We start from the raw sequence: 24,146 nt of genomic DNA on the forward strand, positions 1-24,146 counted from the left end.
GATTGGCCGTACTAGTTTCGGTTTGAGTGATATAGTAGCGGTAATGGTCACTAATCCCTGGAATGACATCTGTACTGATGATGTGTGATGGGCAATTTGTGAAACACAAGTCCAAAATGTTATTCGATCTGGTAGGCTCCTTCGCTTGTTGGTATAAGTTGTGATCAAGCGCGATGTCAATCATTGTTTTACTAGGTCCAGCATAAGACCCACCTGCATTGAAATCGAAAGCTTCCCACTCAACATTAGGTAGATTGAAGTCACCAGACAACCAAACAGATCATTAGCCGGGATGTTACTCAAGGCAATGTCAAGATTTTTAATGTAATCTGAACCTGTTGTAGGAGGACTGTAGAAGGCACTCGCGTATAGTGGTGTTACTCCATTGACTTTAATACTGACCCAAATACACTCACAGTCAGTTGTCAGATCTGTTATCTCTCTGGCTATCAGATTATCTTTCACTGCAATAAATGTCACCATTTCCTCCGTCTTGTCTAAAAATTTCTCCAGTTGTGATTGAGCAATTCAGTCAGGATTCAGTGCCAGTTACGACATCTGGTTTTTCAGTCTCTAAGAGAACTTGAAACTGATGTAACTTTACTCTTACATTCTAACAGTTAACGTTCAAAAACTTGGTAGGTTTTGCCTTGAGTTTCTGCTTTGCTTTACTCTTGTTATTCTGAGCACGATTTGTTTTTGGTGTAGATGTCGGATACTGTATGCTTCTGGGGTTTATATCTTCCATATTGAATTTGTAGACACAGTTAGTGATTCAAAAGAATTGGATAAGTCGAATTGTAAAGATGGATGATGCAAAATTAGGCACACCACAGGTATCACATATCCATACATATGACTCATGATTTTGTAGAGCTTCGAAGACGTCGTCATCCATGTTAATGCACACCTCATGGTGCCAACATTCACAATTTTCACATTCAATAGCTTGTTGTTTCTACTTTACTGCCTTACTGCAGACACCACATGGGTATTTAGGTATATATGGACCTGGATTGATGTTGATATCACCTGATAAAAGGAGTAAAATTCGGAACTGTTCATTGATTTAATAGCACAGTTATATTTGTAACGAATAGACAAGGATCTAGATACATGGAACAAACTCACCGGATTGTCTTTGTTACTGTAGTTGAATAATGCTGCTGTATCTGAATCGGAGATACATGCCCAGTTATTGATGCCAGTAGGCTTCGAAGAATATGATAATACTGGATTTACTTTGGCTGTAGAAAACACCATTATTTGGTATATAAGAGCCATGAAGGCGAGTGTTAGCTGTAGCTTGACCATAGTAGAGGACCCTGTGTTTGTATCGACGGGATAACTTATCTCTTGAAAACATGGGATGTTAGATATATTGCGTCATACGGTACGAGACGAAAGACAAAGGCCAATAATGGCAATAAATCGATAATAAGTTCAGTTTGAAGCAGGTTAACAGTTCAAAAAGACGTATCGGACAGCTTTCATGTAGTTGAGAAGAAAATACTTCTGCTTGTGGAGACGGTATATCTTCATAGTGGAGTCATGCTATGATGGGTGAATGGTTAGCGTGACCGGCTTGGAATCTACAGGTTGCAGGTTCGAGCCCTGTCGCTGCCTGCTGTTTGTTTCTGAGTGGCTAAGGTCCTTGGGCAAGATTTGAACCACAACTGTGCCTTAGTCAACCCAGCTGTATAATTGGGGACCTGGTAGGATGTAGCTTGCAATGTGAAGGCTTTAATCCTATGCGCTTAAATGGCTGCAATGGATTGTATGCTCCCCGGGGAGTTGAGACTAAAGGGCCGTTGTGCCGGTCTCATCCGAGCCAGGGTAATAATTGTAAAGTGCTTTGAGCACGGCGTGGGAAAGCGCTATATAAGAACCCAACATTATTATTATTGGTTCTTAAGATATAAAAACTCTGTATTGTCACACGGTGCGATGCAAGACAAAGGCCAAAATGGTCGGCAATTGACGGACACTAAACCAAGATGCGAATAAATTGACGAGATTTACTTAGGAACAAGTTGAATAGTTCAATACAAGGTACATAAAAGAGTTCGATGTGGATAAAAACTAATACTGCAGTATAAAAACTTGGGTGGTTAAACACTTGGTAGATAACAGCTGTTATTTTGTTCGAGACAGAGCAATCCAAAAGCACTGTTTCCATACGGATGGCTTTTGACTCAATATAATGTAAGGGGAAAATACCATTTTCAGTAATTCGTATTGTAGTTATGTTATAACAAGAGTCATATACTGTATTTCATGATCGAGCTGCCAAAAGCATGTTATTTACAAGAACTAAGTTTTTTAAAGTGTAGCAAAACGTTTTGCATTTTGTGATTTATGCACATTTATGTAAATATTTTGGGTTCTTGGTCATTATCAAGAAATAGATCAAAAGAAACATTTTGTGCTCTTAATTCAGTATGATTTTTTTTGTAAATTAAGCTATTTCATAGACATGTGTTTCATAGTGACCATCTTATTTTTTTCTGATTTATGCAACTTTATGCATTTTTTCAAATGGATGCTTAAGGCTAAATCTGTGATTTGGTCCTATGGAACACCCATCTAAATTTGTTTTTTAAGTAAGTTATTTTTCTGTAACATAGAATTGTTCCAGGTTGATTGAGGCCATTTTGAAAAGTCAGTGATTTATGCAAATGTATGCAAATATTCAACCTGACTCCAAGACATAAATCAAATGTAGGGTCCAACGAACGTCGAATGTCACATTTGGTCATTTTTGATGCCTTATTTCCAAGAAACATGGGATTTCTCAACTGACATGTATTGGTGGCCATTTCTAATTTTACTGATTTATGCAAATTTCTATAAATATTGAAGAGGGCTCCCCTCTAAAAATCAATCAGTAGGTCCTAAGGAACATTCATGCCAAATTTGGTGATTTTATCCAGCGTGTAACAATAATCGTCAAATTTAGGGCTTGTATATGTAACAAGTAAATGATAATAAAAACCAAATCGTGTACATATACACTAGTTCATCAACATTTCATCCCGTGTATGGTAAGTTATAAAACCATTTCATACGAATTCTACCAAGGGAAGGATACAAATATCATACTGTGTGGCTCTGACCACCGTTTAGTGTGTGACTACACTTCATTGCCCCTTTGAGATTTGTTCATGTTTAGAATGCACATCTTTATATAAAGGAATGCTTAAAGCTTAAGTACAAATGGAAAATTGAGAAAGGTAGCAATAGTTGAATCCTGGAAAATGTGAGTATGTATATCTTATTTTAAACCTTTATTAAAACAATGAAAATAATAATAATAATAATAATAATAATAATAATAATAATAATAATAAAGATAATAATGTTAGTTTCACTGCGCTGAAAATGCTTTACAAATATTACCCCTGGTACAGACCAATAATAGCACAGCGGTCTTTATACTTCCTCTCCCATTGAGGCCTCTATTAATGCATAGGATTAAATCATGGATTTTGCAATACCCAATTATACAGCTGGGTTGACTGGAGCACAATTGTTGTTCAAATCTTGCCAGGGGATTTCACCTATTCACAAACAAACGACGGTGGCTAGGCTCAAACATACCACTTGTCTACTTGATAGTCAGTGGCTAGGCCCAAACTTACCACTTGTCTACTTGATAGTCGGTGGATAGGCTCAAACCTACTACTTGTCTACTTGATAGTCGGTGGATAGGCTCAAACCTACCACTTGTCTACTTGATAGTCGGTGGTTAGGCCCAAACTTACCACTTGTCTACTTGATAGTCAGTGGCTAGGCCCAAACTTACCACTTGTCTACTTGATAGTCGGTGGATAGGCTCAAACCTACTACTTGTCTACTTGATAGTCGGTGGATAGGCTCAAACCTACCACTTGTCTACTTGATAGTCAGTGGTTAGGCTCAAACCTACCACTTGTCTACTTGATAGTCAGTGGTTAGGCTCAAACCTACTACTTGTCTACTTGATAGTCGGTGGATAGGCTCAAACCTACCACTTGTCTACTTGATAGTCGGTGGTTAGGCTCAAACCTACCACTTGTCTACTTGATAGTCAGTGGATAGGCTCAAACCTACCACTTGTCTACTTGATAGTCAGTGGATAGGCTCAAACCTACCACTTGTCTACTTGATAGTCGGTGGCTAGGCTCAAACCTACCACTTGTCTACTTGATAGTCGGCGGCTAGGCCAAAACCTACCACTTGTCTACTTGATAGTCGGTGGATAGGCTCAAACCTACTACTTGTCTACTTGATAGTCAGTAGCTAGGCTCAAACCTACTACTTGTCTACTTGATAGTCAGTGGCTAGGTTCAAACCTACCACTTGTCTACTTGATAGTCAGTGGCTAGGCTCAAATCTACCACTTGTCTACTTGATAGTCGGCGGCTAGGCCAAAACCTACCACTTGTCTACTTGATAGTCGGTGGATAGGCTCAAACCTACTACTTGTCTACTTGATAGTCAGTAGCTAGGCTCAAACCTACTACTTGTCTACTTGATAGTCAGTGGCTAGGTTCAAACCTACCACTTGTCTACTTGATAGTCAGTGGCTAGGCTCAAACCTACCACTTGTCTACTTGATAGTCCGTGGCTAGGCTCAAACCTAACACTTGTCTACTTGATTGTCAGTGGCTAGGCTCAAACCTACTACTTGTCTACTTGATAGTCGGTGGCTAGGCTCAAACTTACCACTTGTCTACTTGATAGTCAGTGGCTAGGTTCAAACTTACCACTTGTATACTTGATTGTCAGTGGCTAGGCTCAAACCTACCACTTGTCTACTTGATAGTCGGTGGCTAGGCTCAAACCTACTACTTGTCTACTTGATAGTCAGTGGCTAGGTTCAAACTTACCACTTGTATACTTGATAGTCAGTGGCTAGGTTCAAACTTACCACTTGTCTACTTGATAGTCAGTGGCTAGGCTCAAACCTACCACTTGTCTACTTGATAGTCAGTGGTTAGGCTCAAACCTACCACTTGTCTACTTGATAGTCAGTGGATAGGCTCAAACCTACCACTTGTCTACTTGATAGTCAGTGGTTAGGCTCAAACCTACCACTTGTCTACTTGATAGTCGGTGGATAGGCTCAAACCTACCACTTGTCTACTTGATAGTCAGTGGATAGGCTCAAACCTACCACTTGTCTACTTGATAGTCAGTGGTTAGGCTCAAACCTACCACTTGTCTACTTGATAGTCGGTGGATAGGCTCAAACCTACCACTTGTCTACTTGATAGTCGGTGGATAGGCTCAAACCTACCACTTGTCTACTTGATAGTCAGTGGTTAGGCTCAAACCTACCACTTGTCTACTTGATAGTCGGTGGCTAGGCTCAAACCTACCACTTGTCTACTTGATTGTCAGTGACTAGGCTCAAACCTACTACTTGTCTACTTGATAGTCAGTGGCTAGGCTCAAACCTACTACTTGTCTACTTGATAGTCAGTGGCTAGGCTCAAACCTACTACTTGTCTACTTGATAGTCGGTGGCTAGGCTCAAACCTACCACTTGTCTACTTGATAGTCCGTGGCTAGGCTCAAACCTAACACTTGTCTACTTGATAGTCAGTGGCTAGGCTCAAACCTACCACTTGTCTACTTGATAGTCGGTGGATAGGCTCAAACCTACCACTTGTCTACTTGATAGTCAGTGGCTAGGCTCAAACCTACCACTTGTCTACTTGATAGTCGGTGGATAGGCTCAAACCTACTACTTGTCTACTTGATAGTCGGTGGCTAGGCTCAAACCTACCACTTGTCTACTTGATAGTCAGTGGCTAGGCTCAAGCTTACCACTTGTCTACTTGATAGTCGGTGGCTAGGCTCAAACCTACTATTTGTCTACTTGATAGTCAGTGGCTAGGCTCAAACCTACCACTTGTCTACTTGATAGTCAGTGGCTAGGCTCAAGCTTACCACTTGTCTACTTGATAGTCGGTGGCTAGGCTCAAACCTACTATTTGTCTACTTGATAGTCGGTGGCTAGGCTCAAACCTACTACTTGTCTACTTGATAGTCAGTGGCTAGGCTCAAACCTACTACTTGTCTACTTGATTGTCGGTAACTTTCGTGTCGTGATGATATAACATTTATACCAAGAGTAGGTGGCCAATTTAGTAATGGAGATACACTCTCACGTTATCATTCGATTTTAATTATTGGACCCATACTAGTTAAAGCATTGTGCAAAAAGTGATAACACACACACAGATAGACAGACAGCCACATACACGATACACAATTGGCATTGAGAAATGAATATTAGCCTTTCAAGGACGGGTCTAATAGAAACATCTACTTGTTGGGGAAAGTACAACAGTACTTTTATAAAAGTTTACTTCTACGATACTCAATAAAAACCAAAGATATTTTTACCACATTAACACATCGACAGATGTTTAGATAATGTACAGGGCACGTAATGACACAATGAATTTTAATAGACACGTGTTTGCACGTGTGTAAATAACGGAAAAAGTAAAGGTGGCTTGTAATATAGTTCATACATTGCAGTACATAGGGCATTAGCTTGAAAGCTGTCAAATATCCACAGAAATACGGGTGGCAATATATTATATTCAGTATTTGTGACGTTCACCAATAATTATTTAATAACATCACAATGACAAGTAACTACTAGATTTAAACTGAATGCCTTCCGTAAGGGTAATATTGAACTTTTTGTTCCTACTCATAATAATTGCTGGAATGCAACAATCTTTGTTATAGTAAGCTATTAGTACATGATATACCCCTGAATTGGCAAAAAGGTGTGCCAAACTATAGAAATCTGAAAGTACTTTGTGATATCAATCTATGTACATGTAGTGGAACAAATGTAATGGCTTTTGAAATCAAATTATTCAAATTTACAGGGATACACATACATCCGACATGCATACAGACATACGTACATTTATCCATGCATACAAAACAAATGTATGGATTGCTTATTGGTATCATTTGAATTTAATGAAAATTAGCTCTATATCTGTGATTTTTGAAGTCCCAGTGAAAGTTAGTTAACGAAAAAGTTATTCAAATATCTGCTACCTATTCTCAATACAGGAAAGCTTGACTTGACTTTGAACACTCCGACTTTCGCGATCCCCTATATACCGGGGATATGTACACTCGTTTTCACAGCAAATAATAAACAAAATTCAAACCGTCGTAACATCGCTAGTACGCTTCAGAAAGTTTACATAATTTATGGTAAACATGGTACCGCTCTATACTATGATTCTCGTTTACGGCAATATACCCTTTATGTAACACTCAGTTCAAGAATTTCGCGATGCACGCCACAATGAGATTAATTTCCATGGCTCTCAAGTTCCTTTGGTTTCTCAAAATATAAAATTCAGATCTGGACAGAAACTTATCGATATATATTTTGATATACGTACCTTTCAATACAAGCAACCTGAATACTTTGAACAGTCTAGAACAAAGCCAATCAATGTAGAAAAGTGGGGAAAAATTGACCCAAATAAACCACTAGTACACTGCCCATCATTGCAACACAATAACAACATTTACTTTTCTCATTTGCATTGTTGTGATAATGTTATTTTTTACAAATAAATGCACGCCATGTGGCAGCAAACTCGCCCGAAAACATAAATCACCATAAATTGAAAGATTTATATTAAAACAAAGAGAGAAGATTTTCAATTTTGATCGAAAAAAAGATCGTATGGATTTATCTTTGCGAATTCTCCAGCAAGAATTTTCGGTAGAAAGCTGGTGATTTCACCCGGAAGTTGAAGATGACCTGGTTTGACCGACGATCTCCCCATGCATGCTTTCAGATACTCACGAGTATCGAACGAAGTAAACACAAGATTTTAAATTTTGAAATTGTGAAGAGATCATATGATTGCCTGCAGATCTTATGGCCAACTACAACATGTAATGTGAAGCTTTTATAGAACGTTGTAGCATAGCTCTCACCGTAGTAGGAGTTTTAACAAAAGCCAACAAAAGAGAAGGAATTGTTACAGGTCACAGCATATCACTGAAATGCCTCCACTTCGATCTTTTTTCCCCTGTGTTTTTCCAGCCAATGCAGTCTGCAGATCCACGGGGAAACACAAAATAACTCTACCGTATATGTTAATTGCTACTTAAGTAAAGACAACTGCAGAACTAATCATGAACAATTAAAAAAAAAATTAAGTTCGCATCGAATTTAGACATTTCCTGACTAGAAACAATGCTTTTCTATTTACAGAAATATGCCAATAATTTATTAAAACTGACAGTTACATCAAAATTATTTTCAGGACAGATGTGCTTACGTATTGCAAATGTATGTACCATATTATATTGAATTTGAAGCTTGCATTCCTGAGATATAGGCTAATGACCGAAAACCATTAAGTACACAAATTGCTCATTAATATTCATGGAATGTTTACCAAAACCTAAGCTGTTCTTGCCATCACCCTATGGAATATGTCATCACAATTTCGTTTGACTTTAGCCAGCCGTTTTGGAGAAAACGATGACACAGACAGACAGACAGACAGACAGACAGACAGACAGACACACACACACACACAGACTTTCACCCACTGATACATCTCTTCCTTACTGAAGAAAAAACACAGTGGAAAAGGGATGTCGTACACAAATGTCCAGCGTGTATTAAATGACGATTAAATGTTGGATGTATTGGGCTGCTTGTGCTAGCCTGCCCAACTGATGAGTAAAGTACAAACTAATCATTTTGAACAACTGCTCCGCTGCCCTTCCTGAGAGAGAGAGAGAGAGAGAGAGAGAGAGAGAGAGAGAGAGAGAGAGAGAGAGAGAGAGAGAGAGAGAGAGAGAGAGAGAGGGAGAGAGAGAGAGAGAGCGAGAGAGAGAGAGAGAGAACGAAACACACAGTCCGTCATCAGTCAGTCAGTCAGTCAGACAGACAGACAGAGAGACAGAGACTGAAAGTGTATGTTTGCATACAAACGCGCACGTTTGTGTGTGCTGCTCAAATTCCCGTGTTCCATTTTAATAAACATTTTGATACGTGATTAATTATTTTCGCAGTTCCCCCTTGGTTTAATATCTATCACATTAAATCATGGTTCTATTATTTCGACACGCGTACACTCCTAATATCACTCAATGTTTTACCGTATATTGCATTTCTATCTAGTATTCGAAATAATGTGTGACATTTGTGACCAGCCACCTTTAATTTTCGATATAACGGAGCTATGTCTGGCATGCATGAGACTGGTTGTTTTTATAGCAGTGCGGTTGATAATAGCGTGAGATTGTTTGTTTTTAAATATAGAATATGCCCAAGTCATCGAAATAGCTGCTGCTAATACTGATATCGTGGTACGAGCAATGAGCTGTACTTGTATTTTGACCTTTCGCCGATTCCAGTCTTTTTGTTTGTCTGATACAGTATTTAGAAGTTCTCTATCGAATCGTCTTAGTTCTAATACAGACACACAATATAAATTATGAAGGCTTCGTTCATTCGTTATAGAAACAAATCAAATGCTTATAAGTGAATGCATTTATATCAAATGCTAATGACGAATTAGAAATGCGGAGGCAGCTCAAGTCTTTTTATGCTAGGGCAAATTTTATTGTTCGTAAATTTAGTCATTGCTCCAAGAAGGTGAAATGTACACTTTTTAGAGGTTTTTTATACAATGTATATTGTTTAAATGTTTGGTGTAACTATAGTACTAGGATGATGCATACTTTAAAAGTGGCATATAATAACACAATGCGATTAGTATTTGACCTCAGAGGTGCGGTCAGCGTTAGTAATATCTGTGTCACGAGTAATATTTTTCATCGCTCCACCGAAAGTTGCTGTATACATTTAACAGACGTATTTTAGTGAGTAACAATACTTTAATTCGAATCTGCATTGACTTTCTTTCAATATTTTAGAGAAATCAAAGGAGTGCCATGTACAGTAAAAGATAGTTGCTTGTTTAATATTAATCTTTTTTTTAAAAATGTATTTGTATTCTTTTATATTTTTATGGGACATCTTGATGGCCTGAAATAAAGAATAATAAAAATAAAATAATATATCACCCAGTGAATCGTTAAAGTTAAATGTCACAACAACGTTTATATAACTTAGTACATTGCATCTATTTACATTTAGGAGACTCAGTTTACCAATTTGTGATAACTCCTACCAGCGTTTTCTCTCATCACGAAGTCAGAATCGGAGTTTACCAATTTGTGATATCTCCTACCAGCTTTTTCTCTCATCACGAAGTCAGAATCGCACTGTTGGTTATTGCTTGTTCTAATTTTAAACAAAGAGTTTATTTTCGTGGTGTAAATGTTAGGTGAATGCATTGTTGTTTTAATTTTGATTCTTTGAATTTCGGTTTTGGTTGCGCTACTGAGAAGGTGAAGTTCGCACATATATAGTTATATATAGTTAATACGCCATGTGGCCAGTGAACTATTGAGAAATGTAAGAAATAGCTGTATCAGCGACCATACGTAAACCGTCACTATGTGTCAATCAGTTTAACACACAATACTTTCTTATCATACCTTACTTCAGGAGGTCCATTAAGACAACTTGGTTTGAGCTTTGTAAATAGTGCGTCCTGGTGTTACCACATTCGAAATTTCTTTACATGAGATAAGATAACGACAGAGTCACACTTAGGTCACGCTGTCAAAGCCGATCACTTAATGACGGAGAATGTGTCCATGCTACACAAAGAGATCAACTCCAATATAAAGATAATGTATCGTGTATATGTCTAAAATCAAGTCATTGACAAATGGCTTGTCAAAGTAAGTAACATTCATATACATACGAACAAAGGCTGTACTCACTTGTAAATACATGCAAATAACCATGTAATCGATAGGAGGGCTTGTCACGCATGCTAGTTTTAACAGCAATCGAACAGAAACTGCCTGCACCTAAAATAACCACGGAGATCTGTCACTTATATACGGATTTCAACATTTCCATTTAACGATTAACACTCAAAAAACATCACTCATTTCTCCTTTCTAAAGTGTAGGCTATAGCTGTTTGAATGCTATCAAGGAATTAAACATTAAATCCTGTCTGTCATTAGAGGAAAGTATGACCGACCGAGCATGACCCCGTAGTCAACATAATGTATACATTTCATAAATGAGGTCAGATTTTACGAAATAGAATTTAATCCAATAATTGTACAAAATAGAAATTAATATAATACTTGTACAAAATAGAAATTAACCTAATATTTGTACAAAATAGAAATTAATCTAATACGTGTACAAAATAGAAATTAACCTAATATTTGTACAAAATATAAATTAATATAATACTTGTACAAAATAGAAATTAACCTAATACTTGTACAAAATGGAAATTAATCTAATACTTGTACAAAATAGAAATTAACCTAATATTTGTACAAAATGGAAATTAATCTAATACTTGTACAAAATGGAAATTAACCTAATACTTGTACAAAATAGAAATTAATCTAATACTTGTACTAAATAGAAATTAACCTAATATTTGTACAAAATATAAATTAATATAATACTTGTACAAAATAGAAATTAACCTAATACTTGTACAAAATGGAAATTAACCCATTACTAGTATAAAAAGAAAATAACTTAATACTGCGATATATAATAGAATTGAACCTAATACTTGTACGAAATAGAAATTAATCTAATACTTGTATAAAATAGAAAATAAGCTAATACTTGTACAAAATAGCAATTAATCTAATACTTGTATAAAATATAAATTAATCTAATACTTGTACAAAATAGAAATTAATCAAATACTTGTACAAAATAGAAATTAATCAAATACTTGTACAAAATAGAAATTAATATAATACTTGTACAAAATAGAAATTAGCCTAATATTTGTACAAAATAGAAATTAACCTAATACTTGTACAAAATAGAAATTAATCAAATACTTGTACAAAATAGAAATTAATCAAATATTTGTACAAAATAGCAATTAATCTAATACTTGTATAAAATATAAATTAATATAATACTTGTACAAAATAGAAATTAATATAATACTTGTACAAAATATAAATTAATCTAATACTTGTACAAAATAGAAATTAATCTAATACTTGTACAAAATATAAATTAATCTAATACTTGTACAAAATAGAAATTAAGCTAAGACTTGTATTAAATAGAAATTAATCAAATACTCGTACAAAATAGAAATTAATCAAATATTTGTACAAAATAGAAATTAATATAATACTTGTACAAAATAGAAATTAATATAATACTTGTACAAAATAGAAATTAATATAATACTTGTACAAAATATAAATTAATATAATACTTGTACAAAATAGAAATTAATCTAATACTTGTACAAAATATAAATTAATCTAATACTTGTACAAAATAGAAATTAATCCAATATTTGTACAAAATAGAAATTAATATAATACTTGTACAAAATAGAAATTAACCTAATACTTGTACAAAATAGAAATTAATATAATACTTGTACAAAATAGAAATTAATCTAATACTTGTACAAAATAGAAATTAGCCTAATATTTGTACAAAATAGAAATTAATCTAATACTTGTACAAAATAGAAATTAACCTAATACTTGTATTAAATAGAAAGTAATATAATATTTGTACAAAATAGAAAGTAATATAATACTTGTACAAAATAGAAATTAACCTAATACTTGTATTAAATAGAAATTAACCTAATACTTGTACAAAATAGAAATTAACCTAATACTTGTACAAAATAGAAAGTAATATAATATTTGTACAAAATAGAAATTAATCTAAGACTTGTATTAAATAGAAATTAAGCTAAGACTTGTACAAAATAGAAATTAATCTAATACTTGTACAAAATAGAAATTAATCTAATACTTGTACAAAATAGAAATTAATCTAATACTTGTACAAAATAGAAAGTAATCTAATACTTGTACAAAATAGAAAGTAATATAATATTTGTACAAAATAGAAAGTAATATAATATTTGTTCAAAATAGAAATTAATCTAATACTTGTACAAAATAGAAATTAGCCTAATATTTATAGAAATTAATCTAATACTTGTACAAAATAGAAATTAAGCTAAGACTTGTATTAAATAGAAATTAATCTAATACTTGTACAAAATAGAAATTAATCTAATACTTGTACAAAATAGAAAGTAATATAATATTTGTACAAAATAGAAAGTAATATAATATTTGTTCAAAATAGAAATTAATCTAATACTTGTACAAAATAGAAATTAGCCTAATATTTATAGAAATTAATCTAATACTTGTACAAAATAGAAATTAACCTAATACTTGTACAAAATAGAAATTAACCTAATATTTGTACAAAATAGAAATTAACCTAATATTTGTATAAAATAGAAATTAATATAATACTTGTACAAAATAGAAATTAATATAATACTTGTACAAAATAGAAATTAACCTAATATTTGTACAAAATAGAAATTAAGCCAATACAGACTAGAAATTAACCTAATAGTTGTACTGAATATGTCTGTCTGTCTGTCTGTCTGTCTGTCTGTCTGTCTGTCTGTCTGTCCGTCTGTCTGTCTACGTGCGTGGATGTGTGTGTGCTTGATGAGTGTATAACATATAGAGCTATGCTGTAATTATTTGCAATTCTCACATTGCGTGTAAATTTAGATGAAAACATTTATGTTTTATTTATTGTATATTCACTATGCTTGAATTTCATTGAAGTGTAATTAGCTTATTTATTCACACTCTATTATTTACCCATCGGCGATACATTGTTCATTTGAGATAATCCAAGGCAAATTTATATGTTGTTGACCCTGTTTGCAAGTTTTGTAGTTATCATGAGATACATAGTCCCAAATGTATAATACTAGTATCCAACCGACAGATTATCGTAGGAGAACAAAGTGTAGTATATTAAATGTGTTTTCACTATACCAAGGTATAATAGGTACAATATTTACAATGTATTGAACCATTAGCATTGACGTCACTTATTCTTTCGAACAACTGGCCTATGTTCATTCCCTCGAAATAGTTGGAAGTAGTAATTGGTTGTACATTGTAGTCAATGCTAGTTTAATACGTATCTCGTAAGAGTGACGCAATTATTTAAAGATGTCGCTTTGACAGAAAGTCTTACAATGTACATCAGTCCTTCTTAGGTATTTGAATTATAGTGTAAAATAGACTAACACAAACTACTTTATATCTAAGTTGACAGGTGTAACACCTTTCTACAGAATGACCTTAACACGGACCGCGTTCCTTATTTTAGCGCCTGAGTTGTGTTTCTCTCTGTGTATGACTACAGAATCATCTTCCCGAGTGTTTCCTAGTTTAGGGCCTGTGTTGTGCATGTAGCGACAGCCTACGAGAGATATCTAGTCCCGTCTTATTTTCTGCAGCTAATTAAAATTATACATAAGTAAGTAAACTTCAAAAGGATGGTTATGATAAGTGTGCGATTCAGAGGAAATGTGTTCCAAGAGAATCCATATGTATTCAGGTGGTTATCTAATATTCCGTTAGAATTATAGAACAATTAATCTTGTCATATCGTTGTTATGTAACATAAGCTTACACATTGCAATTTCTTTTTCATTTTGCCTAAATTAATGCATTTTCTTACTCCTTTTCTATACAATCAGACTTTGTTTAATCAAAATGGCTATATTGAATTTAGCACATCATCACAAATCTTGTCTTCGCAGTCGACTTCCGCTCTTTACATGAGCACTCGCCAAATCTAATTAACCTCATTAATTGTCAATGCGGGTAACCATCCACTGTCGACTAATATAAGATACACCTTCTCAAAAGGGGAATAAGAGACGAAATTCACTACTGGAATATCGATCGCAACCGATTAATCTCACTTGATATTTCGTATTACCCTGTGGTGTAATTTAATAGTTCTACTAAAACGTTAAAAAGTCCACTTTGGGATTTACGTTTCAGCTCTCTAGTGAAACATTCAGTCTAGGTGTATGATTATTTCAAAATATCATTTCTATTTGATGGCAGAAAGATATCGCTAGTGATGAGATAACAAGTACGCGCAAACATTGTTTTACTTACGCCCAGTGTACGTGTAGCTATTATGTGTACATCGAGAGTTAATGTTGAGTTACGGTAAGAAAGATTACAGTCTTACAATTGAAAATAATTAGGTAGTTGCCAAATGTTGATAATTCTTTCCATTACATAATTAAGTTTAATAACCACACAGGTCGATCAACTGTATCATCAATTTATCTATTGCTAATTTGTCTGTCTCCCGTTTCTGGAGATGGCGGTCGCCGGTATGTAATAATTACATGGTTTTACCATCCAGTTGATTACCAGCTGAATACCAATGTATGTATGTATGTATGTATGTATGTATGTATGTATGTATGTATGTATGTATGTATGTGTGTGTGTGTGTGTGTATGTATGTATGTATGTATGTATGTATGTATGTATGCATGCATGCATGCATGCATGCATGTATGTATGTATGTATGTACGTACGTACGCACGCACATGTTTGTTTGTATGTATGTATGTATGTATGTATGTATGTATGTATGTATGTATGTATGTATGTATGTATGTATGTATGTATGTATGTATGTGCGTGTGTGCATGTGTTTATATAGGATGTTTACACAGGACAGTAAAATCTATGAAATTCACTTTAGCTGTCATTCTGCTTTGGTTCATATATTGTATAACATGCATATAAATATATAACAATTTTATATATAATGTCATCGTGTATTGCATGTTGTACATTATATGTCAACCAAAGCAGAACGACAAGTAAAGTGAATTTGACAGATTACTGTCCTATGTAAAAAGTACTATGTAAATCTAAATATTTATGTTATGGTGATTGGGAGATTTATAAACTACAACCGACCGTTGAGATTGTGTCAAACAGAAAATGTTACAGAAAGGAATATATTTGACCATTAACTTGTAATGATGAAGTCGTTAGCGATATTTAACCAACTCAAAAACCCTAATAGTACGCTTAAAGTTGTATTACGAATTACGATGGCTAATTACAAGTTCGCTGGCTTTGCAACAATTTATTCAACGTTTAATGTTGGCAAAGTTTAATTCTTGACAAACCTAAAGTTAAAGCATCAGGGTAACGAACTGCATTCGTCAAATTAATAGAGTAGAAATGTTCATAGTTAATGATCCGACGAAGATAGTTAGCTTACAAAGTATATATCGACTACGCCTAACCAGGCGTTACAGCTATCCATAACAAGGGTACATTAACTAGGCATAGCCAAGTGTTGCAGCTATTCATAACAGGTGTATATTAACTAAGCCTAACAAGGTGTTCCAGCTATCAACAAACTATGCCTAACCAGATGTTGCAGGTATTAACAAGTGTATATTATCCAGGCGTAACCAGATGTTGCAGCTATCCATAACAAGTGTATATTAACTAGGCCTAACCAGTCATTGCAGCTATCCATACCAGTGTATATTAACTAGGACTAACCAGTTATTGCAACTATCCATGAGTGTATATTAACTAGGCCTAGCAAGTGTTTCAGCTATCCATAACAAGTGTACATTAACTAGGCCTAACCAGTTGTTGTGGCTATCCGTAACAAGTGTATATTAACTAGGCCTAACCAGTTGTTGCGGCTATCCATGACAAGTGTACATTAACTAGGCCTAACCAGTTGTTGTGGCTATCCGTAACAAGTGTATATTAACTAGGCCTAACCAGTTGTTGCGGCTATCCATAACAAGTGTATATTAACTAGGCCTAACCAGGTGTTGCTGCTATCCATAACAAGACTTAGTGTATATTAACCAGGTCTAACCAGGTGTTGCTGCTATCCATAACATGTATATATTAACCAGGCCTAACCAGGTGTTGCTGTTATCCATAACATGTGTATATTAACCAGGCCTAACCAGGTGTTGCTGCTATCCATAACATGTGTATATTAACCAGGCCTAACCAGGTGTTGCTGCTATCCATAACAATTGCTCCAAATTAGGTATTATTATGAGTAAAACTTGAAATCAGAGTATTATTTAAATCCCCATCCAATGAGTATGTGCAACAACAACAACAACAACAACAACAACAACAACAACAACAACAACAACAACAACAACAACAACAGTCGCAGCAGTAGCAGCAGCAGCAACAACAACAACAACAACACCAACAACAACGACAACAACAACACACGTTAATTTTCTATTTTAAAAGTTAAACAAAGAAAAGAAAACACCTTTTAAACATCTTTGATTTTCAAAGCACTGGCAGCAAGATCAACATAAAACTTTCACCTAAAGTTGTAATGAACTTCTGAAGAGTTCAAACACTGAAGGTCTTTACTGATAAATGCTTCTGTGGCATTACAAAATAGTAGACAACAGGGTCCATTATTATCTAGTAGACTACAGAGTGCATTATTATCTAGTAGACTACATGGTGTATTATTATCTAGTAGACTAAAGGGTGTATTATTATCTAGTAGACTATAGAGTGCATTATTATCTAGTAGACTACAGAGTGCATTATTATCTAGTAGACAACAGAGTGCATTATTATCTAGTAGACTACTGAGTGCATTATTATCTAGCAGATTACAGAGTGCATTATTACATAGTAGACTACAGGGTGCATTATTATCTAGTAGACTATAGAGTGCATTATTATCTAGTAGATAACAGGGTCCATTATTATCTAGTAGACAACAGAGTACATTATTATCTAGTAGACAACAGGGTGTATTATTATCTAGTAGATTACAGAGTGCATTATTATCTAGTAGACTACAGGGTGTATTATTATCTAGTAGACTACAGAGTCCATTATTATCTAGTAGACTACAGAGTCCATTATTATCTAGTAGACTACAGGGTCCATTATTATCTAGTAGACTACAGAGTGCATTATTATCTAGTAGACTACAGGGTGTATTATTATCTAGTAGACTACAGGGTGTATTATTATCTAGTAGACTACAGAGTGCATTATTATCTAGTAGACTATAGAGTGCAGTATTATCTAGTAGATTACAGAGTGCATTATTACATAGTAGACTACAGAGTGCATTATTATCTAGTAGACTGCAGAGTGCATTATTATCTAGTAGACTACAGAGTGCATTATTATCTAGTAGACAACAGAGTGCATTATTATCTAGTAGACTACTGAGTGCATTATTATCTAGTAGATTACAGAGTGCATTATTACATAGTAGACTACAGAGTGTATTATTATCTAGTGGCCTACAGAGTGCATTATTATCTAGTAGACTACTGAGTGCATTATTATCTAGTAGATTACAGAGTGCATTATTACATAGTAGACTACAGAGTGTATTATTATCTAGTGGCCTACAGAGTGCATTATTACCTAGTAGACTACAGAGTGCATTATTATCTAGTAGACAACAGAGTGCATTATGTACGTGAATGGCATCGTTATCTAGTAGACTACAGAGTGCACTGTTACATAGTAGACTACAGAGTGCATTATTACCTAGTAGACTACAGAGTGCATTATGTACGTGAATGGCATCGTTATCTAGTAGACTACAGAGTGCATTATTACATAGTAGACTACAGAGTGCATTATTACCTAGTAGACTACAGAGTGCATTATGTACGTGAATGGCATCGTTATCTAGTAGACTACAGAGTGCATTATTACATAGTAGACTACAGAGTGCATTATTACCTAGTAGACTACAGAGTGCATTATGTACGTGAATGGCATCGTTATCTAGTAGACTACAGAGTGCGTTATTACATAGTAGACTACAGAGTGCATTATTACCTAGTAGACTACAGAGTGCATTATGTACGTGAATGGCATCGTTATCTAGTAGACCACAGAGTGCATTATTACATAGTAGACTACAGAGTGCATTATTACCTAGTAGACTACAGAGTGCATTATGTACGTGAATGGCATCGTTATCTAGTAGACCACAGAGTGCATTATTACATAGTAGACTACAGAGTGCATTATTACCTAGTAGACTACAGAGTGCATTATTACATAGTAGACTACAGAGTGCATTATTACCTAGTAGACTACAGAGTGCATTATGTACGTGAATGGCATCGTTATCTAGTAGACTACAGAGTGCGTTATTACATAGTAGACTACAGAGTGCATTATTACCTAGTAGACTACAGAGTGCATTATGTACGTGAATGGCATCGTTATCTAGTAGACCACAGAGTGCATTATTACATAGTAGACTACAGAGTGCATTATTATCTAGTAGACTACTGAGTGCATTATTATCTAGTAGACAACAGAGTGCATTATTACATAGTAGACTACAGAGTGCATTATTATCTAGTAGACTACTGAGTGCATTATTATCTAGTAGACTACTGAGTGCATTATTATCTAGTAGACAACAGAGTGCATTATTATCTAGTCGACTATAGAGTGCAGTATTATCTAGTAGACTACTGAGTGCATTATTATCTAGTAGATTACAGAGTGCATTATTACATAGTAGACTACAGAGTGTATTATTATCTAGTGGCCTACAGAGTGCATTATTACCTAGTAGACTACAGAGTGCATTATTATCTAGTAGACAACAGAGTGCATTATGTACGTGAATGGCATCGTTATCTAGTAGACTACAGAGTGCACTGTTACATAGTAGACTACAGAGTGCATTATTACCTAGTAGACTACAGAGTGCATTATGTACGTGAATGGCATCGTTATCTAGTAGACTACAGAGTGCATTATTACATAGTAGACTACAGAGTGCATTATTACCTAGTAGACTACAGAGTGCATTATGTACGTGAATGGCATCGTTATCTAGTAGACTACAGAGTGCATTATTACATAGTAGACTACAGAGTGCATTATTACCTAGTAGACTACAGAGTGCATTATGTACGTGAATGGCATCGTTATCTAGTAGACTACAGAGTGCGTTATTACATAGTAGACTACAGAGTGCATTATTACCTAGTAGACTACAGAGTGCATTATGTACGTGAATGGCATCGTTATCTAGTAGACCACAGAGTGCATTATTACATAGTAGACTACAGAGTGCATTATTACCTAGTAGACTACAGAGTGCATTATGTACGTGAATGGCATCGTTATCTAGTAGACTACAGAGTGCGTTATTACATAGTAGACTACAGAGTGCATTATTACCTAGTAGACTACAGAGTGCATTATGTACGTGAATGGCATCGTTATCTAGTAGACTACAGAGTGCGTTATTACCTAATAGATTACAGAGTGCATTATAATCTAGTAGACAACAGAGTGCATTATTACCTAGTAGACTACAGAGTGCATTATTACCTAGTAGATTACAGAGGGAATTATTATCTAGTAGACAACAGAGTGCATTATTACCTAGTAGACAACAGAGTGCATTATTACCTAGTAGATTACAGAGTGCATTATTACCTAGTAGATTACAGAGTGCATTATTATCTAGTAGACAACAGAGTGCATTATTATCTAGTGGCCTACAGAGTGCATTATTACCTAGTAGATTACAGAGTGCATTATTATCTAGTAGACAACAGACTGCATTATTACCTAGTAGATTACAGAGTGCATTATTACCTAGTAGACAACAGAGTGCATTATTACCTAGTAGATTACAGAGTGCATTATTACATAGTAGACTACAGAGTGCATTATTACCTAGTAGATTACAGAGTGCATTATTATCTAGTAGACAACAGAGTGCATTATTACCTAGTAGATTACAGAGGGAATTATTATCTAGTGGCCTACAGAGTGTATTATTATCTAGTAGACAACAGAGTGCATTATTACCTAGTAGATTACAGAGGGAATTATTATCTAGTGGCCTACAGAGTGTATTATTATCTACAAAGTGCATTATGTACGTGAATGGAAGCTGTACTAGTATTGATCGAGAAGCAAGCTTGACCTTTTCGAACGGAAGACTTAAGTTGGCCTGCCTGTATTAGTGTTGTTTATATTGACTTTGATATCTATCATTCTGACCCTATCAATATTCTGAGCACGTTGTATACATTTATATTCTGATAAAAAAAGGTCTGTAACATTCAAATATCATTCTATTAACTATATTGGAGCTACCTGTGTCAGTCGTTCGTTGGCTTAAATTACAGATTATTTTTTTGGATTGTTTTGTTTAAGTTACCAATTTGTCCTAATTTTAATTGCTCTCAGTGCGAAATTTACGAACAGAATTTCAGAAATATGATAAATATGAAACATGTAACACTATGATAAAACACGAACTATAACATTTCGGATATATAGGTCAATCGATTCCGACAATTCGTTTTCACTCAGTCTCTGCTATTCTATAAATTGAGATAACGACATTGTCTCTGAGGTATAAAGCTAAGCTATCGAAAAAACTGCGAGTATAGTAACTTATGTGATAAATGTTTAACGTTCCTCTCTTAGATATACCACGCTGATATTTCCTTTAGATTTTTTTCCGCCATGTAAAATTTTAATGCATAACGAGATATTGGCATCGTCCATTAGTACCATAGGTTTAAACTAGAGCCGGATCAAATGATGGAATCGTAGACATTAGCAATCTGATACCAGACTTATAGAGGTGTAGTAAATATTTTTTATGTCGATAGGTGGATGAAAGCAATACGTTCTATTAAAAACTTTGATGACATAGAAAAGAAACAGTGCGTGATGTGATGCTTAATGCGCCACAAGTTTCAGGTTGACGAGGTTTAAAAATTGCGAGACATGAATGTTTGATGATAGCGCTCTTTGAAGATTTTAATCCCAATTACTAATGGCTCTTCAGCCTCGTGGTAAGGATTTAAACCATTTCATAATGTGGCAGGCTTATTTTCCACTACAGTGCTCGGGATCAACGCAATGGTTCCTGTTAATGTCTTTTGAATTTTCCGTAAAACATTCATGGTATTTTGATAACTATAAGCTAACCCCTACGGAAACAGAAACGAATATAATAAATGTTATCAATTTTCATATGCCCCAGACGTTTAATGCAGATCGAGTTGGCATAGCAATAATTTGCGGAATGATAAGAACATTACAGGTTGAGTCATGAAGTGACATTTATGCAGTTTCCTTCATAGTAACAAACACTCCTCGCCCACATATAAAAAAATACACGTGTGATATCGAGGTAACAACCACTTTTAGTACCGAAATGGTTATAAAATAGATGTATGTAGATTTGAGCAACAGTTGAACTACACAGTGACTCACACTACTATGTAATATATAGTTTCTATAAGCACATTGTACATGACGTTGGAGAGGAAATGTTATATACGCATACAAGATGTAACTTCTTATAGTATTGTTAAAAAATCTATAAAGAACAACCGTTTACCAAGATTCATTCATAGTACCAAACATCTGTACCAAAGCAACGTATACATCGTCTGAGACAGTTTATCGTGAAACATAAATGTTCTGTCGATTACAATTAAATACAAGTGAAAGCAATGGTAGTTGAGTATAAAACTTAAATGGTTGTAATTCTTTCTGCCACTAAGTATGTACTATTACGTCGCGTCACCGTCAAACGGTTAGTCTGATTATTTACCCGCAACGTGTCCCTCGACGAATGTGACCTGTTCTGGCAAACCAATCCCCGTAATATTCTCCGGAACGCTTCACGGAAATCTCTGTTAAAGATGCTATAGATAATGGGATTGAGGGTTGAATTAAAGTAACCGAGCCAGGTCAATGTTGCATAGAGAATAGGTGACACACATGACTCACATAACGAGGCGATAATATTCATCAAAAAGAAAGGACTCCAACATATCAAAAACGTTCCCATAATGATACCTAGAGTGATCGCGGCCTTATGATCGCTTACTTCTTGGGATTGCGAGGAGACAGAGGGGCCACCATTTTCCACAATCCTAGGAATTTGTTGGGTTTTGATTTGCCTCACGTGGTAGCGTACAGCCCGATATATATGTGCGTATATCATAATCATAACTAGACACGGGATGTAAAAACTTATCAACGACGATAGTATAGCATAGGTGCTGTTAAGTTCCAACATACAAATCATTATCCCATTCTCAGTTGAGATTTCACTATTATCAATGTTTGGCGATTTATCATCTTCCTCTGTCTCGCTATCGACATTCTCTGGGGTGGTCCATCCCAGCTGAATAGGTAGAAATGATATAAGACCTGATAATACCCAAGCGATGAATATCATCACCAGTGCCACTTTTTTCGTCATCCATTCACGATATTTGAGTGGTTTCTTAATGTGCAAATACCTGTCGACGCTGATAGCACAGAGATTTAAAATCGATGCTGTTGAGAACATGACATCAAACGACATCCACACATTACAAAATGGCATACCAAATATCCAATATCCCCTCAAGTCATTAAACACAGCAAATGTCATTACCAATATGGATACCAGTAGATCGGCCATGGCTAGAGATACAGTGAATAAATAAGTTGTCTTGTGAAGTTTGCGATCAATACATACTGCGACACAGACAAGAACATTGCCAACGACAGATGTGACTATTATCAAACTGAGAACAAAACCAATGAGAATGCTCTCAACAAGGGAAAACTTGGAAGACGTCAAATTAATCAACTTGTCTGATTCGTCAGTGAATACCACATTCCAAGCGACATCGGTGGAAATATTACCTCCATACATACCTTTCTAAGCTTATATAAATCTTCTGTCGTGTTCACGGCGATGCTAATAGTGTTATGTATATAATGGTTGAGTTTTTACGGCAGCGTCTTATGTTAACGTTTGCTCACTCACTAGATACCGCAGCCATCGACATATGTATTGTCACTGGTAGCGTAGCTGATTAAATACACGATTATTATCGGTAATAGTGCGTGCTGTATCCATAGGGTAACTTTGGATTCGTTTATCGTAGACTCGTTCAGTACTTACATTACGATTTCAGCTTCGCTATATCTGACAGTCGATCCAGTGTTAGTTGTTTCACAATGTCGTAACTTAGCGACGCCAAGGCTCGTATGCTTGTTTTACAAGGATTATGATGAGTAACTATAGTCGAAGTATCCTGTACTATGACTTGTAGTCGCAGTGTACTGCGCTGATC

General features: G+C 35.2%; 1 protein-coding gene across 1 annotated transcript; it reads right to left on the reverse strand.

Annotated features, from left to right (window-relative positions):
* Positions 1–22,543: 22,543 nt before the first annotated feature.
* On the reverse strand, positions 22,544–23,722 carry LOC144446643 (dopamine receptor 1-like). Its single transcript, XM_078136454.1, has one exon. The coding sequence runs from the start codon at positions 23,720–23,722 to the stop codon at positions 22,544–22,546; it is 1,179 nt and encodes a 392-aa protein (XP_077992580.1).
* Positions 23,723–24,146: the final 424 nt, after the last annotated feature.

Source organism: Glandiceps talaboti, chromosome 15 (assembly GCF_964340395.1).
Source record: "Glandiceps talaboti chromosome 15, keGlaTala1.1, whole genome shotgun sequence".
Lineage (NCBI taxonomy): Eukaryota > Metazoa > Hemichordata > Enteropneusta > Spengelidae > Glandiceps > Glandiceps talaboti.

Excerpts from the sequence above, each read along its gene's own strand:
- LOC144446643 (XM_078136454.1), bottom strand. The coding sequence starts at position 23,722 with ATGTATGGAGGTAATATTTCCACCGATGTCGCTTGGAATGTGGTATTC.